General features: G+C 41.9%; 1 protein-coding gene across 6 annotated transcripts; it reads left to right on the top strand.

Annotated features, from left to right (window-relative positions):
• The first annotated feature begins 438 nt into the window (after positions 1-438).
• TMEM50B (transmembrane protein 50B) lies at positions 439-14037 on the top strand. Of its 6 annotated transcripts, XR_014576861.1 has the most exons (8): positions 2031-2132; positions 6358-6533; positions 7189-7301; positions 8302-8369; positions 9568-9660; positions 9862-9942; positions 10302-10359; positions 12466-14037. XR_014576861.1 is itself a non-coding variant. In XM_083818088.1 (7 exons), exons 2-7 carry the CDS (start codon positions 6435-6437, stop codon positions 12509-12511), a joined length of 477 nt encoding a protein of 158 aa, XP_083674214.1. In that variant the 5' UTR covers positions 439-461; positions 6358-6434; the 3' UTR covers positions 12512-14037. The 6 variants fall into 6 exon arrangements, 5 of the variants coding, with proteins under 5 accessions (XP_083674214.1, XP_083674210.1, XP_083674211.1 ...); XM_083818088.1 differs by lacking the exons at positions 2031-2132; positions 9862-9942 and adding an exon at positions 439-461; XM_083818084.1 differs by lacking the exon at positions 9862-9942 and having other exon boundaries at positions 2032-2132.
• The last annotated feature ends 448 nt before the right edge of the window (positions 14038-14485 follow it).

The raw sequence follows: 14485 nt of genomic DNA, 5'->3' as shown, positions 1-14485 counted from the left end.
TAATTTATTATGAAATGTTCCTGTTCTATTAAAGTTCTGGGGCGGTGGCTGGGAGGGTGGCAAAGTCTCCACAGTGCCCGGTATTTATTTATGTTTAGTAACCTCTCTGCTCCCCACCCGGTCTGATTTTCCCGGAGGACTTTGCCCTTGACAAGGTGTCACTGGATATACGGGTATCTGTGTGGGCCCCTTTCTTCACTCATGCCCCAGTGACTCAGACTGTCGCTGTCTTCACCTGAGCAGTTCTGCTGTGCCTGCTGGTCAGGTGGGAAGGCGTCTCATGGGCGCTGGCACGCCACAGAGGGGAAATTTCCAGCTCAGAAGTTAAAGCTAGATAATGATCACAACCACCACCCTTTGGCAGATGTCTCAGCACCAACGGAGTCTGGATTCATGCGTTTGCATTTGGGCGGATGACACTGCATGTGCTCCTTCTGGTCTTTGTGCTCTGGCTCATCTAGGTGAGGTCTTCGTGTGCAGACAGAACATTATTTGTTGGTAGAATGGGTCAATTGAATTATAATTACTAATAAATACACTTGCAAATAATTTATTGGTAAACACTATAGATCTTTCAAGCCTTTGCGATAACAATGATAAGATACTGAAGTGTTTTAGAAAGCAGGAGTAATCTCAGCTTCCTGTAACGTACCTTTTCATAGGAATTAAGGTGGCAAAACCAAGAAGTGCAGACATTTGTTGCCTGTTGGTCATGCCGCTGAGATGGTTGGGCTACACAGATGCTTCTGCCTGGCGTTAAAAGGGATTAGGTCATGGCTATTTGCTCCTTTCTGTTGAGATTCAATTAGCAGGCAGTGGCACATAGCAGTGCGTGGATCAGTTGGGCCAGCCAGTAATAAATGTACTCCTCAGTAGCTCTCCACAGCTGTTCTCCAGGTCTGCAAAATGGTAGGAAAGAATGGGTATCGTGCAGATAGAGGAGGTAAGTCCTGGATGTTGGTGAAGTGGGAACAAAGAGTGTGTGTAGTCTTGATAATGCCCCACAAGCTCCTTACTCACATTTAGCAACCTGTATGAAAGATCTTTAATTTCAAAGTGCAATCTGTGTGTTCTTGCAGTGAAAACTGTAAACTAAACATGCTTTTATGGAAGTCCTGTGGCCATAGTAATCTTAAAAAGATCAGATTTTAATTCTTGTTATGTTCTACAGGAATTAGAATTGAATTGGTGTTTAAACTAATCTAGTGACAGATTAAAAAGAGTTAATTGCAAATCGAATTCATTGCACAAGTGTAAATAGAAACCCAGTTCCAATAAATCCAGCTCTGATGGAATCTGGTTTGGCTCACAATGGAGATAAGTATCAGCAGTTTAAATATTTAAGTTGCCATAATGGATGAGTCAGCATGCTGAGTGATTTTTATGCTCCTTTTAAAGCTACTCGGTTTTAAATGGAGTGGATGTGACCTGGCTCTCGGCACTTTAAATCAGCCTCGTGCTGCTGTCGTGAAAAATTGCCAGGCACAAAATCTTCTTCATCAACGTTTAGTGCAACGATGATTAAAAAAACTCCTCTAATTTTAATTTTTATTTGTCCCAGATGAGGGAAGGGGGTTATTTTTGCAAGGGGGTTATTTTTTTCCAGTTACTCTGACGTGACCAAAATCTTAAGAGCAGTGTATAGGTGGTAGTTCTAGAGAAGTCATGCCAAGTACTGCATGCAGATAAGGAAAGCCCAGGACGGTGGCCTTCAAAAGTCATTTTTCTGTCTGACACCGGATTGTTGATCCGAATTTGATATCTCAGCGCTGGCCTCGGAAGGAAAAAAAAATCGAACTGCTGATTCCAGACAGAAATACACGCTTAAATACAGCGGGCGGTCCAACCGCTGAGCCTCCCGAGCGGGAGCCCGCTCTTCCCGCTGAGGGACAGGGCTGAGGTGAGGAGGGAGGGGCCGCCCCAACGCCCGTCACTCAGCCCCGCCCCCTCCGCGCTCCCGCGTGGGCCGCCGCGCCGCCCAATGGCCGCCTCTCCTTCCTCGTCCCGCCTCCGGCGAAGCGCGGCGCCGGCTTCCCATTGGCTGGCGGGCACGTCGCTCAGTGGCTTCCCCTCGCGCTCCAGCCCCGCCTCCGGCAGCGGGCGGAAGGGCCCGGCGCGGCGCGGCGCGGAGGGTACGTGCGGCCGTCGCTCCGCCGGGGGAGGGGGGGCGCCTGTGAGGGGACGGCGACGGCCGGAGCCTCCCTGGGGAGGACCGGGGGCTCGCAGCGCGCCACGCCGGCTCTCTGGGGCGCCGGGGGACCGGTACCGGAGGTACCGGGGCGCCGTGAGGGAAACTGAAAGCGAAACTGCGCGGGGCTGCCCGGGGCGGTGGGCGGGAGCCGGGGGGGGCTCGGTGGGGGCGCGGCTCAACGCCCGGTTCGGCCCGGTGACCGCGGGAGGCAGGGGGCGCGGCCTCAGGGTGCACAGCCTGCCCCTGCCCCGGGTCGTGCCTTCCCCTCAGGGAGCGGGAGGCCCCGCTCTGTGGCACCGGGGGGCTCCCGGGCCCTTCCGTGCCGTGAGGCAGCTTCCTCTGGGATCTCTTTCTGTGTTTCTTTCTGTGCTCCCTTGCCGCTGCTTTAACGTTTTGTCCCAGCCGGCTCAGTGCATTTCAGAGAGAGGCTGATTCAACTTTTGAGCTCAACTTCTCGTGTGGTATGTTGTCATTCTGCTTCGTTCACTGAAATAACACGTTGCTAGTTCTAACCCGAGTGCTGGAACCCGCCAAGTGTTATTTCCACGGAGTATAACCGTCCTTGTTATGTTTCAGTCACCAATTCGTTCTTGCCAGTGTTCTTCTTGTGCTTCTGTTTACTGGACGTGAGAAATGCTTCTTGAGAGCCTGTCTGCCCACAGGAGGAAAGGGGGAGGAGACAGATCATAGGAAGGGCATCAAAGGACAGCTAATGCAAGGGGTTCGCTTGTTTTCTTGCTGTGAAGTATGTGGAGGTAAAAAGTTTAAACCCGGAGAGTGAGTTTTGCACCTTTATTCAGGTAAAAAAAGTCCAGCGCCTGCCTTTGAGAACTTGAAAACATCCTTCTGAAAATTCATCAGGGTTCTGTCCGTATAGAAGGATGTATTTGGGCTAAAAGCTACGTCTGTGCCATGTTAACCTGTCTGAGGGTAGTCTTCAGCCTTGCTGCTGTGATTTTGGTGGAAACTCAGCTTCGCAGTGCCGCAGACCTTTTGCGGCTGAGGTATAGCTTATTGTTTCCTTCCTTCCCTGCTGCTGCTGGTGTTGAGAAGCGTACACCTACAGAACACCGCAGACTGTGCTGTGTAGCAGCTAGCTGTTTGTTCAGCAACTTGTGAGCGGGTGGCCAACCTGTCGCACTCGGGCTGGCTCCATACTCTCAGTCCCTTCCAGCGCGTCCGATGCGCGCTTTGCTTCCCTGCTAAACAAGGGCACCTCCGGCATGGGGAAGTTGTTGGTTGGACCTTGGGCTGGACGAATTGCTCCAGCGCCCTGCGGTCTGCTTCCTGACGTCTGTTGTTCCGAGAACCCCGCAGCCCTTACTCATCATTCCCTCCGTCGGGTGCACGTTCGGTCAGAGATGGCCACGTCCTCTTGCGGAGAGGAATACCCATGCCTCGGCTGCTGCACGAGGCTGGCATTCAGTAACTCAGGAAGAGGTGCTGTTATCCCCACTTGCCAGCTGTGTATCTGTAAAGTCTGTACACAGAGAACAGAATCGTAGGGAGCTATCTGAGAGAAATGCTTAATTATTCTTACTGTTAACTGGGGCTCTCTTGAATTACTTCTGTGAAAGACTCTGTTGCAGGATTCTGCATAACATCAGTTAATGTTTAGATCGTACTATAAGAAGGCCGGTGGCATTACCCCCTCTGCTCCCCATTACTGCCGGTTGTACTCTTGCAGTAAGCTTCCTCTGTGAAATCAAAGCTTGTTTCTAGCACTAGACACATGTAGAAATCATTCTAGACTTTGTCTTTATCCTGCTGCAGGTTCTCCGTGCCGTGTATCTCCGTGCTTGCCATTCCAGTGAAACAGGAAAATTGAGCAGTCGATTGCACATCTTTGCTGTAGAAAGGCTGCCAGCAGATAGTGTTTATCTCATCTAGTCACGGTATCTCGGGTGCTTCTCTTCTGAGCACAGACAGAAGATTAAAGCAAAGTGCAGGTTTGTGAGCCAGCATCAAGCACCAAAAATACAATGTTGGTAAAATAAGATGCTTTGGCAGAAGGCTGTCCTGAGAAAGTATTTAAAAAAAAAAACCAACCAACTTTGTACTGGTCTCCCTAGCTTCACTCATTTGTCACTAATGCAGTTGTGAAAAGTCCATTTGATATCCAAGACAATTAGGTATTGAGAAAGGTGTTGTCTCAGACTTTTGAAGTGAGCAAAACGCCTTTGTTTTGTCACCCAGTGTTTAAAAACTCTTAATAATAAAGGCAGGTTTGTGCAGTGATGTTATCTGCAAAGTTTATCGTTACTGACTTTGTAGAGTTGAAGGGGTCTTAGGATAGATGCTAGCTGTTGTGTTTTTTTTGTGCTGGAAGATGGTTTCATTATTTTAGCTGACAAAACAAACTCGATAACCCCTTGAAGTCACAGAAGGGAACAACTGGTTTTGTTTCATGTCAGCATTTTGATCTGGAGCATTTTGGTAGGGGTAACAAGACTTTTTCCTGCAGCTCTGTGGGAATGATCCAGGCTCTTTGTTGAGTTTCATAGGATTGCGGCGTGGCTGAGGCTGGCAGGGAGCTCTGGAGGCTCAGGCAGGGCCCCCTGGGGCAGGCTGCCCAGGACCAGGTCCTCGTGGCTTTTGGGGATGTCCAAGGAGGGAGACGCCACAATGTGGTTAGATACGTTAATGTTGTTTAAAGGGTCTGTTACAGGAAAAATTCCGGGGGAAAATACAGCTTCGGTCACTCCGAAAGTGACAGAAAGTGTAATTACAAGCAAGATAACGCCTTTGTTAGTGTTTGTAACTGTGTTCAGTAGAGGAAAGAACAGTGCAGCGCATTTGTCTAGGTGTTTACTCCTGCTTGTGGGCAGCCAGACCGCAGGGTGCGATCCGTGCAGCCTGCAGCGATGGGAGCCGTGAGCTGTACCCCACTGTGGGTGACCGAGTATGGGAGGAAGAGAAGATTACTGCAGGATGAGCTGGGGATTACTGCACAGTGAGATAACGCTTCCCCGGACTGGCGAGGAACAAACGAAGTGCGTAGGGAACCCTTCTGAGAGGAGAAAAGTTAGGGCTGCAGGAACAGTTGTAAAAATGTGTTAGGACAGCACGGCAATTTTGTGTGACAGCTGCAGAAAGAACAGGAATTTGAAAATTGCTAGGTGAAAGTGTGATCTAGGAAAATAACTGTACGGTTGAGCCCAGATATTTGACAGATGTAAGGTAATTTTGGGACCGGTTGATTATAATGCTTCAAGGTAGCATCATAACTGTGGACAGATTTCTGGAAGTAGTTTCAGGAGGACAGACAAGTTTTCCATCTTATTCATAGGAGGTGGCCTTTTTTTGTAGTATAGGCAAACTTAAGCGTGGCTGTGAGTCACAGCTAAACAGAAAACAGTAAATATTCCAGCTTCTGACACTCAAACTGCATCTGTTAATCACCTCAGTGTGAGAACAGCGGTCGTGTAGCACAGAATCTGTTACAGCTGCTGTCTCACCACATTGTTTGAGGACTTTGTCGTTTCAGTGCTTGCCTTATAACACTGCTCAGCTTTGCTTTTTGTGTATAAATCTGACCATGTTTATAATTCTGTGTGACTGATCCTCCGTCTGCAAAGCGGGGCGTTCTTTGCCGTTAGTGGATTCACTGAGTTGATTTCTTTTCCCCTGTGATAGAAAGGCACTGTATTATCTTTCTTGTTTGGAGACTGGGAGTTTGTGTATCTTATCCAGGATTCCTTAGGCAGACTCAAAGACCAAGTTCTATTCTGCATATGAAGTCCTGTTGTATGCATCTTGCTCTTTTTTGACTTCCAGTGGCAGAGAGGGTTACGGTTTAAGGGTGATACTTAGATTGAAATATTTGCTTCTTTTTGCACCTGCTTTTTTACTTGCTTTAATTTTTGTGTTTCTATACGTTTAAATAAACAGTGTATTCTATTGAATTTCTCTTCCGTTTCAGACACAATACTTTGTGTGTGCAATGCTTAAGTGTTTGGCTTGTGTGCAGACTTTATTTTGTAATTCTGTTTGTGAGGTAGGTTGCTTTGTTAAATGTAGCTCAATAGAGCACCCATATAATATATCGAATATTTAATTCGGTACAAAAAAAAAAACAAACGTAGTTTGAAGATGCTTCTGACGGTTTGTCAAACATCTCAAGATTTTCCTATTTAGCATTAACTACATTTTTGGCTGTGTTTCAGGTACTTAGGACACGGCTGTTGATGGAAGAATTCATGTATAAGTACAAACTAAGCAAGGCAATCTAATCTTTGAGGACATGGCAGGGTTCTTAGATAATTTCCGGTGGCCAGAATGTGAGTGTATCGACTGGAGTGAAAGAAGAAACGCCGTTGCTTCAATAGTTGCAGGTGTATTGGTAAGTTACGAGTGCGTGGGTACTTGTCCCTCCTTGAGAGGAGGTGAATCATAAATAGGTTAAGAAATTTGGAAATATGGCACATAGTTGCATGTTGTTTGTTTGTATGTTTTTCAGATTTTCAAAAGTTTCACTTTTAACTGCACCTTAATGCAATATATTTATTTCTTGGATGGTTTTTGGTTAAGTGTAATCGTTAGCCAGCTTTTTTATGGATCACATAAATTTGCATTTGTCTGATAACGATAGACCAGTTCGGCTATCTCTTCTTCAAAAGCAGATTGAAGTTCCTAGTGCGTTTTTGGCATAACTAGATACGTTTGAACAGTTAAAAGATATAAAGTATGTATAAAGTATGTTTAGAATCTCAATTCTTGTTCTTAAGGTAGTACAGGGAATTTAGCCATACGCTGAGATGTAATTTGAATAGAAAATGTGACAGATTTTCAAATGCTTCTGTGAGAATATCTATGTTAAGGCATATGCAGAACTTGCTTATCAGATTTAGAGTCTGATGTGAAGCTAGTAGCTTTCTAGAGCTGTTTATATGTGGTAAAGGAAAATTAAAGCAATAGGATGCCTGTACATTTGACATGTTTTGTCTGTCTGTCTCTGTACCCTTCTGGCCTCATAATGCTGGTTATTTTATTCTAAGTTTTTCACAGGTTGGTGGATAATGATAGATGCTGCAGTAGTTTACCCTAAGCCAGAACAAATGAACCACGCGTTCCATACCTGTGGGGTGTTTTCAACACTAGCTTTTTTCATGTAAGTGTATATAAAGGGAGTTCTTTATTTATAAAATAAATATGAGCTGTTAAACGCAGTTTTTATTAGCCCATGTGCATATGGTAGCACTGGGAATCTCTTGGTTATAAATTGTGTATGAGTAATCTTGTACCTTTTTGCACGGCAGTGTTACAGCCTTTTTTCTTTTATCTGTGGCCTTTGTGTCTGTTTGTTCATTGTTCCTTCTGTTCCCCCCAACCTGTTTAAGGTAAGTTGCTTTTCTTACGCGCTCTGGCTGAATGTAAGAAAGCCAACCTTCCTTTATGCAAGTGGCTTTCTAGAATAACTGTTTGGGTTCCTAGCTCAAAGTTAAGGTATTGCTGCCCAATTGCTTACCTGAATGTAAAACATTTGTGGTTTTCCCTGTTTTGAATCAATTTCTACAGCTGTCTCTCTGGCCCAAAACTTCTTCAAGTAGGAGAGGATAGTGGTATTATTGTCATAAAGATGTAAATGTGGCAAGCTTGAGGGAGAAGTAATAGTTTTTATAGAATCGTCCAATAGTGAAGAGAATATAAGATGGCTTTGGATGTTCAAGGCTGCCTTAATGCTTGATACTTTGGAAGTTGTTTTTTTTTTTTTCTACAGCAGTGTAACTTGTTTTAAGAAAATATATTGTCCTTATGGGGCATGTCTCACTTGAATATTTGTGGTATTTATTGCCAAGTAGAGTAATTTAAAAGCAACTTGTATCACAAGCAAGAGACCGCCGTGTTACTGGCTATTATTATTCCTGAGATTTAGGGTAAAGGTTCTGCAAGAATGTGATTTTCCTGAAATCCAGTTGGAGTCCTTCCATTAAGGGAGGTGTAGCAATGTGTGTCGCTGTACAGAATGCCAGTAATTTTCCAGGAATTTGTTGCATCTTAACCCCCCCCCAAACAAAACAAAACAAAACAAAAAAAAACACTGGCTTTTTACTTAGGATTTTAAATTTATTTTCTAGTAATCTGAAATATCTACACTTTTGTGTTCCTAGGATAAATGCTGTATCAAATGCTCAGGTGAGAGGAGACAGCTACAGTGACGGGTGCTTAGGAAGAACAGGTAAATTAACTATAAAGTCATGCCGAATTGAAAGAATGGTTATTTAGGGCTTTTTTGTTTTTGAGTGGTGGTTAGATAAATAATCTGAAGCTAAGGAGAGGAGAAAACTTCTGTGAAATTATTTTCTGTATAAAATTAACAGTTGAAGGTAAGTACTGTCTTTGTTAAGGAGGTGAGCTTGGGAAAATTTGACTTCTGTATAGCTTGAGCACCTAAACTCCTCTGCATGTCCTGTGCAGCTGTTCCCAGAAATAAATTTCTGCCTTGGGGCAAGCTATGGGGCTTGAGTTCAGTATGAATTTCTTATTTTAGAATGCATTGCAAACATTGTTTTCTCTGTGTGTCACCCACTGTGTGGTTTCTCTGGACCTGCTGTCCTCTCTCTACGTTCATCCATAATTCCCTTACGGTGTGGAACCCAGCATCTGTGTGTGTGTGATTTGCAGAATGCAGTCTGGTAGAATTTACTGATTTCGAGTTAGCGTTTGATGCTTTCCCGCATTTCATTCTTCAGTCTGCTTGAGTGAATCTTTGCATGTAAATATTTTCCCTTTCCTGTGAGTGAACAGGTTGGTTATTTTCAATGGCATCCCCCTCCGTTTTGAGCAGGTAATGTGTCACAGTGCAGGACCCCCGTATTTCAATTCATATCCTGCCCTGACCTTTACTTGAGGAGGGTGGCATGTCAGACAAAGGGACCTCTTGGGTCATTGAGTAAACTGGCAGATTTCACCCCTCTGGAAATATCTTTCTGAAGTAAACACAGGAAGGGTTTGTTTTATGTATTTTTTAGTATTTTGTAATACTAGATTTGTAAATATTATGTATTTTCTAGGTATTTTTTTATAGTTTTTGTATTGGAATGCCATCCTTACCTCAGAAAAACTATAGCTTTGGCAAAGTACCTCGTAATTAGTCCACTTACAAGTTATGTTAAATGTTGTTACAGGCGTTTCCTACAGATGAGGAGATATTTCTGGTAATTGTGTCTGCTCGTTAAAGTATGCTTGCTAAAATCCAGCTGCTATCTGCTGTACTAAAGAGGGCAAATTTTGGGTTCTGTTATCGTTGATACTGGTTTAACCCTTTCCATTTGGACCTTCAGCAAGACTGTGTCGTAATACAGTAGTAGCTTGGATCAGCTGTCGCTACGGATGGTACTCTGCATGGTTCTCAGAGGTTTTACTGTTTCCTGCAGGTGCTCGTGTCTGGCTCTTCATTGGCTTTATGCTGATGTTTGGTTCGCTTATTGCTTCAATGTGGATTCTTTTTGGAGCCTATGTTACACAGAGTAAGTTTCCTTCTTGGTTAGCTTTTTAGCAAAGAGACAGGCTTCGCTGCTCTTCTGGGATGATCATCAAATCTGATGCAAAGTACTCTGCTTCAGTTTGGTATCTATCATGTTATATAGTGATTTGTTTGAGAGCTCTTTTTGACTTTTCTTTTTTTTGCTGTATAATGAGAATGTGAAAATCTTTTGGACCCTTCACAGTCCCTTACTGTATGGATATGAGAGATGCTTGAGGGAGTTGAAGTGAGGAACAGCCACTATGAACCATTTTAAACAATCCAGGTATAGAACACTTGGGCATATAAAATATACACACTGATAACTAATTGTGATTGTAATTTAGGAATTACTACCAAGTTGTATAGAGGAAAAAAAAAAAAAACAAACAGCACCAAGCCCTTCACTGAAATCTAAAATCATTTTTAAAAATTACAGGTTGTCTTCTGGTGTTGAAGTTTATTTTACTTACATAGAAAGTACTTTTGCCATGAGCTGAAAGGCAGAAGAATGAAAATGTGGTCTGTTGTTGCTAGAACAATGCCATCTAGTTTTGTAGCCAGAGAATAATACTGTGAATAGTGTTGTAGGTACTTTTTTCAGTACAAAAGAAGTTAATATTTCCTTTGTTACTTACTTTACAGACACTAATGTTTACCCTGGATTAGCAGTGTTTTTCCAAAATGCATTGATATTTTTCAGGTAAGTTATCTGGGTGAGTCTCTCCTTCCAAAGGGGCATTGCACTCGCCTGCTTCCATTATGCGTGGTTACCCCAGGAAAATTAATTGTAACTGAGACTGACACCAGACTTGATCGTCTGCAATGTGGAGCTTGCTGCTCACAGTGCAGGACTCCAGTATTTCAGTTCGTTACCCAGCCTGACCTTTACGTGAGGAGGATGGCATGTAAGAGACCTCTTGGGTCACTGAGTAAACTGACACTGTGCAGAGAACTGAGGTGGCGTTAGTCATTCTATAAACCGACCAAACTATTTCTTAAAAACTTTGTTTTTTAAATTCTGCTACCTTTCTCTACCATTTCCTCCAGTGTTTAGAAACAATGCTGTATTTACTCCTTCTCAGAGATAAAGAGAGTACTATTCAGAGAGGGTCTTCATTCCCCTCATGCTCTTGTTAGCACAGCTCTTTATGATCTTATTGAATATACAGCTCTAGAATGTGGATGACCAAAGGTACAGATAGTATTCTGGGTGGGATATTGTCAGTGTCTTTGGATAACGGCAATAATACTTTCATCTCTACTCCAAATACCTTGGCATATATCCTAACAGCAATAGGTGAGACATCCTATTGCTTTTTTCCTGACTATTTCATAACAATGATTTAATGGTCTGATAACTGATACACTTAAACTTGTTTCTGCTGGATGAACTTTCAGTTATGATAAGTGATAAAATTTTCCTCTATGACCATAATGGTGCGTTCTGTAATATTAAATCCGTTCATTTTATTTCTCCTGACATCATTAAGTGCCTTATATGACACTTCGCAACTATGTGCATCTATACCAGCTCTTTTTATATGTATAATGCATTCTGTAATATATGAATTTGATTAATTCAAGACAATAAAAGCATTAGTCTAAGTTCAAAGATCAGTCACTGAAAAAGTTCCCAGAACTTCCTCTTTTGGATGTTCTCACTCACTTAAATTACCATGCTAACAATTTTCCTTCTAGTACCATATCAAATGCTTTGCAGTGATCCAGATCAACTGGCTCTGCTGTGCTGCCTTGTTGGGAAAATCAGTTCTGTTCTTGCAGAAAAGAGCAATTCTTAACTCTCTTCTGCAGTATTGCACATGACTAAAGTGGGATGGATACCAGTGGGGATAGATTTTTGGGAATAGTTTCAATCCACTTGAAATTGTCAGTCTGATTTCAGTAGTTTGATCTGAGGCTGTTTTTTGTTTCTGGAAGTGTCTTTCCCTAGTTTCTATTGTACTCTGTATGTTATATATCTTTATTTCTTCTCTTTCATCTTCTAAAATTTGTTTCCTAGGTATAAATTGTGAGACAAACTACATTTAAAAAAATTTTTTTTTTTAATCCCACTACTTACTTTAAGCAGTAACACTTGAGATTTTCATCTGTTGCTGTAGATTCCTTTCCTTGGACCAGATCTGGGTCAATCTGTGATGCTCTTCTCAATGTCCGTGCCCAAAACTTTTGTTTTGTTTGAAACGCTCTCTTCCATTAATGCTGGCTTATAATACCTTTATTCCTTGAACTGTGTGTCTCCTTCAGGACTTTGCTTCAGCCCCGATTGTTACTCTGCTAGTTTTTTACTTAGTTTAGCATGCTGTATTAATAGTTCTCTTCACTAGTTAATTGCCTAGGTGTCTAGCTTATTTTTTACTTCTTACTGTTGTTCTCTTTGTTGTTAGTATTTTTCATCTCCCCTGTTACGATTTAGTATGGCTGTGCCCTTCTACCTAAGCAAAAAGAAGTATAAGGAACAATAAGGAAATGATGTTTGTTTTTGTTTAGACTTCTTTTGATTCAGAACAATATGCAATTGCATCCAACCTTTTAAAAGGAGTTGTACTGCAAGACTGGCTATTTTTAGTTGAGCAGTTGCTTCAGCTGGATCTCATGGTTTTAGTAATGCATAGTGAGTGAAATATAAATACAATAAATAGATACAGACTTGAAGAAAAGTTAAGGTTACTGGAGAGATGTTGATATTGCAGTGGAAACAGTGTAAGAGTGTATGCTTACTATTAAAATGACCTTTTCTACCTTATGTATAGCCTGATTTTTGCTTTTTTTTTTTTTCCTTCTTTAGTACACTGATCTACAAGTTTGGAAGAACAGAAGAGTTATGGGGATGAGAGCTCACGTCTAGCACTGTCTATTCCGTAGTTGCTATGTTGTACTCAGTATGTAGATATATTTACATTTATTTGTTCTTGTTTTGCTTTCTAAGTTGTACGAACTGAGACAAATTATGGTTTCTGTAATAAGCTCCCTCTTTTCATAGAACAGATTTGTGAATATGTACATATGACTGTATATATCTTAAAAAGGGAAAGTCAGGCTTTCTTTCCGAAACCTTCAGGCTCGTTTCTTCAAATACATGAATTTCCATCAACTCTTAAGACTTGATCTTCCAAACCCTCACGTGTGAGAGATTTTGGTCAACCTACAAGTGAATAAGCAGGATAAAGCCTGTACCCTGTGAAAGGGGTTGTTATTTTTATGTGTAGTTTAGCTATAGCTCATTTTTCAAGAGTTGACAGCAAGGGCTGCTTCTGTACCTGAAAGGGAGTAGTCAGCTCGTGGAAGTGACCCAGCTAAGCCTGAATTTCGTGAGGGTAAATTCTATTGTATGCTGAGATAAGGGTTGATTTTTATATTTTTCTGAACAGTTATATAAAATCCTTAAGTAGCTATTTTTTTGTAAAAGGTTATGAATTTTTAAACGAGGCCCTATTTTAAGTAGGTTCTGCATGGCAAACCAACTGTTCTTGACTGATTGCTATAGCACAAATGAAACTTGGTAGCAGCATAGAATTAACTTCATGCTGCTCAGTGTAATAGATAACAATTAGCATTTACTGTATTTACTGGAATTTAAAAACCCTGAAACTGATGCCAATCACACTTCAGGAATATAAATAATAAATGCGAGTCACATTAACATCTTTAAAATTATGCTAGCATAGAGTTTCTTCAGGGGATAGCTTTTTGCTGATAGAAGAACAGTTATCCTGCTGCCTATCACCTTAGGTAACAATAAAGGTGAGCATTTCAAATGGGAATATACTATATGTATTTATTGCTGACAATCTTACGTTGAAATAATTGCCAGTTTTAGGGCTGCCACTTGCCCCAGTTAAAATGTATCCCTAAATCTCATGGGCACTTTATGGGAATGCATCCATTATTGAAATCCAGTTTCTTCTGGCTGGTGCACACAGACAGGGAGAACAGTGATGTTTTATAGCTTTGGACTGATCTTATGTATTCATCTTGCTGATGGTGACTTCCTTGTAAGTTCTCTGTGTTTTTAAAGCATTCAAATCTATATTGTGTCTAAAAGCTTTTATAACTTTCCATGTATCAAGATTGCTGACCAAATGGCATTAAACTTCAGAATGTAATTTATGTGCATGGTTACTGTATACTGTTAGTCATCTAATTGCTCCCTTGTGGGAATCTTTCCAGTGGACAGAATATGAAGCAAATAACTGCAGCTGAAATTGTGCTACTGGCTAGACTAACTTCTTTCCTGATTTCATCATCCGGCAGTGAGTTACGAGATATTCACTGGTGTTCATCACAGCTTTGTACATAAGTTGTCTGTTTGGTTGTAATTCCAGAAAACTGCAATAAACTTTATCTCGTGTTCTCCAGATAGTGAATTTCACAAGATAATTGTACAGTAGTAGTCCATTAATAGCCCAAGTAGTACTAACCTTTAAGCAAGTCTGACACTTGCTTATACTTTATAATTAAAACCAAGGTTTTTGTTTCCAGTTCTGTCAGTTTCTTGTTCAGTAGCCCAGGAATATGTATTGGCTTTTTTACTAAGTGAGAAACAAATGTAGCCTTTCACAGTAACTTGCACAGGGCAACCTGAGGTAAGCGCTTAACTCCGCAAGAACTTCTCGTTTTGCCTTAATGCAAGTTCCTAGTTAAAGTTTTCTTAAGGGTGCCACCAGGTGAAGAGCTTCTTTCTGAGGGTACCTGCATTTTCTACCAGAAGTTTGCTCTCCTGCAAATAGTTCCTGAGCATCCATCCCTTCTGATTTTAGGGAACTGGAATGGTCACGCTCTCTTTAGCTGCTGAGAGAGAAGAGACA

This window comes from Anser anser (genome assembly GCF_964211835.1).
Source record: "Anser anser genome assembly, chromosome: 1".
Classification (NCBI taxonomy): Eukaryota; Metazoa; Chordata; class Aves; order Anseriformes; family Anatidae; genus Anser; species Anser anser.
This window is presented reverse-complemented; position numbering and strand designations above follow the sequence as displayed.

What these genes read in the sequence shown, in the direction of transcription:
- TMEM50B (XM_083818088.1), top strand. Translation starts at nt 6,435, where the DNA reads ATGGCAGGGTTCTTAGATAATTTCCGGTGGCCAGAATGTGAGTGTATC. An exon ending in TCAACACTAGCTTTTTTCAT is followed by an intron (nt 7,302 to 8,301) that starts GTAAGTGTATAT and finishes TTGTGTTCCTAG; the next exon opens with GATAAATGCTGTATCAAATG. An exon ending in AATGCATTGATATTTTTCAG is followed by an intron (nt 10,360 to 12,465) that starts GTAAGTTATCTG and finishes TTCCTTCTTTAG; the next exon opens with TACACTGATCTACAAGTTTG.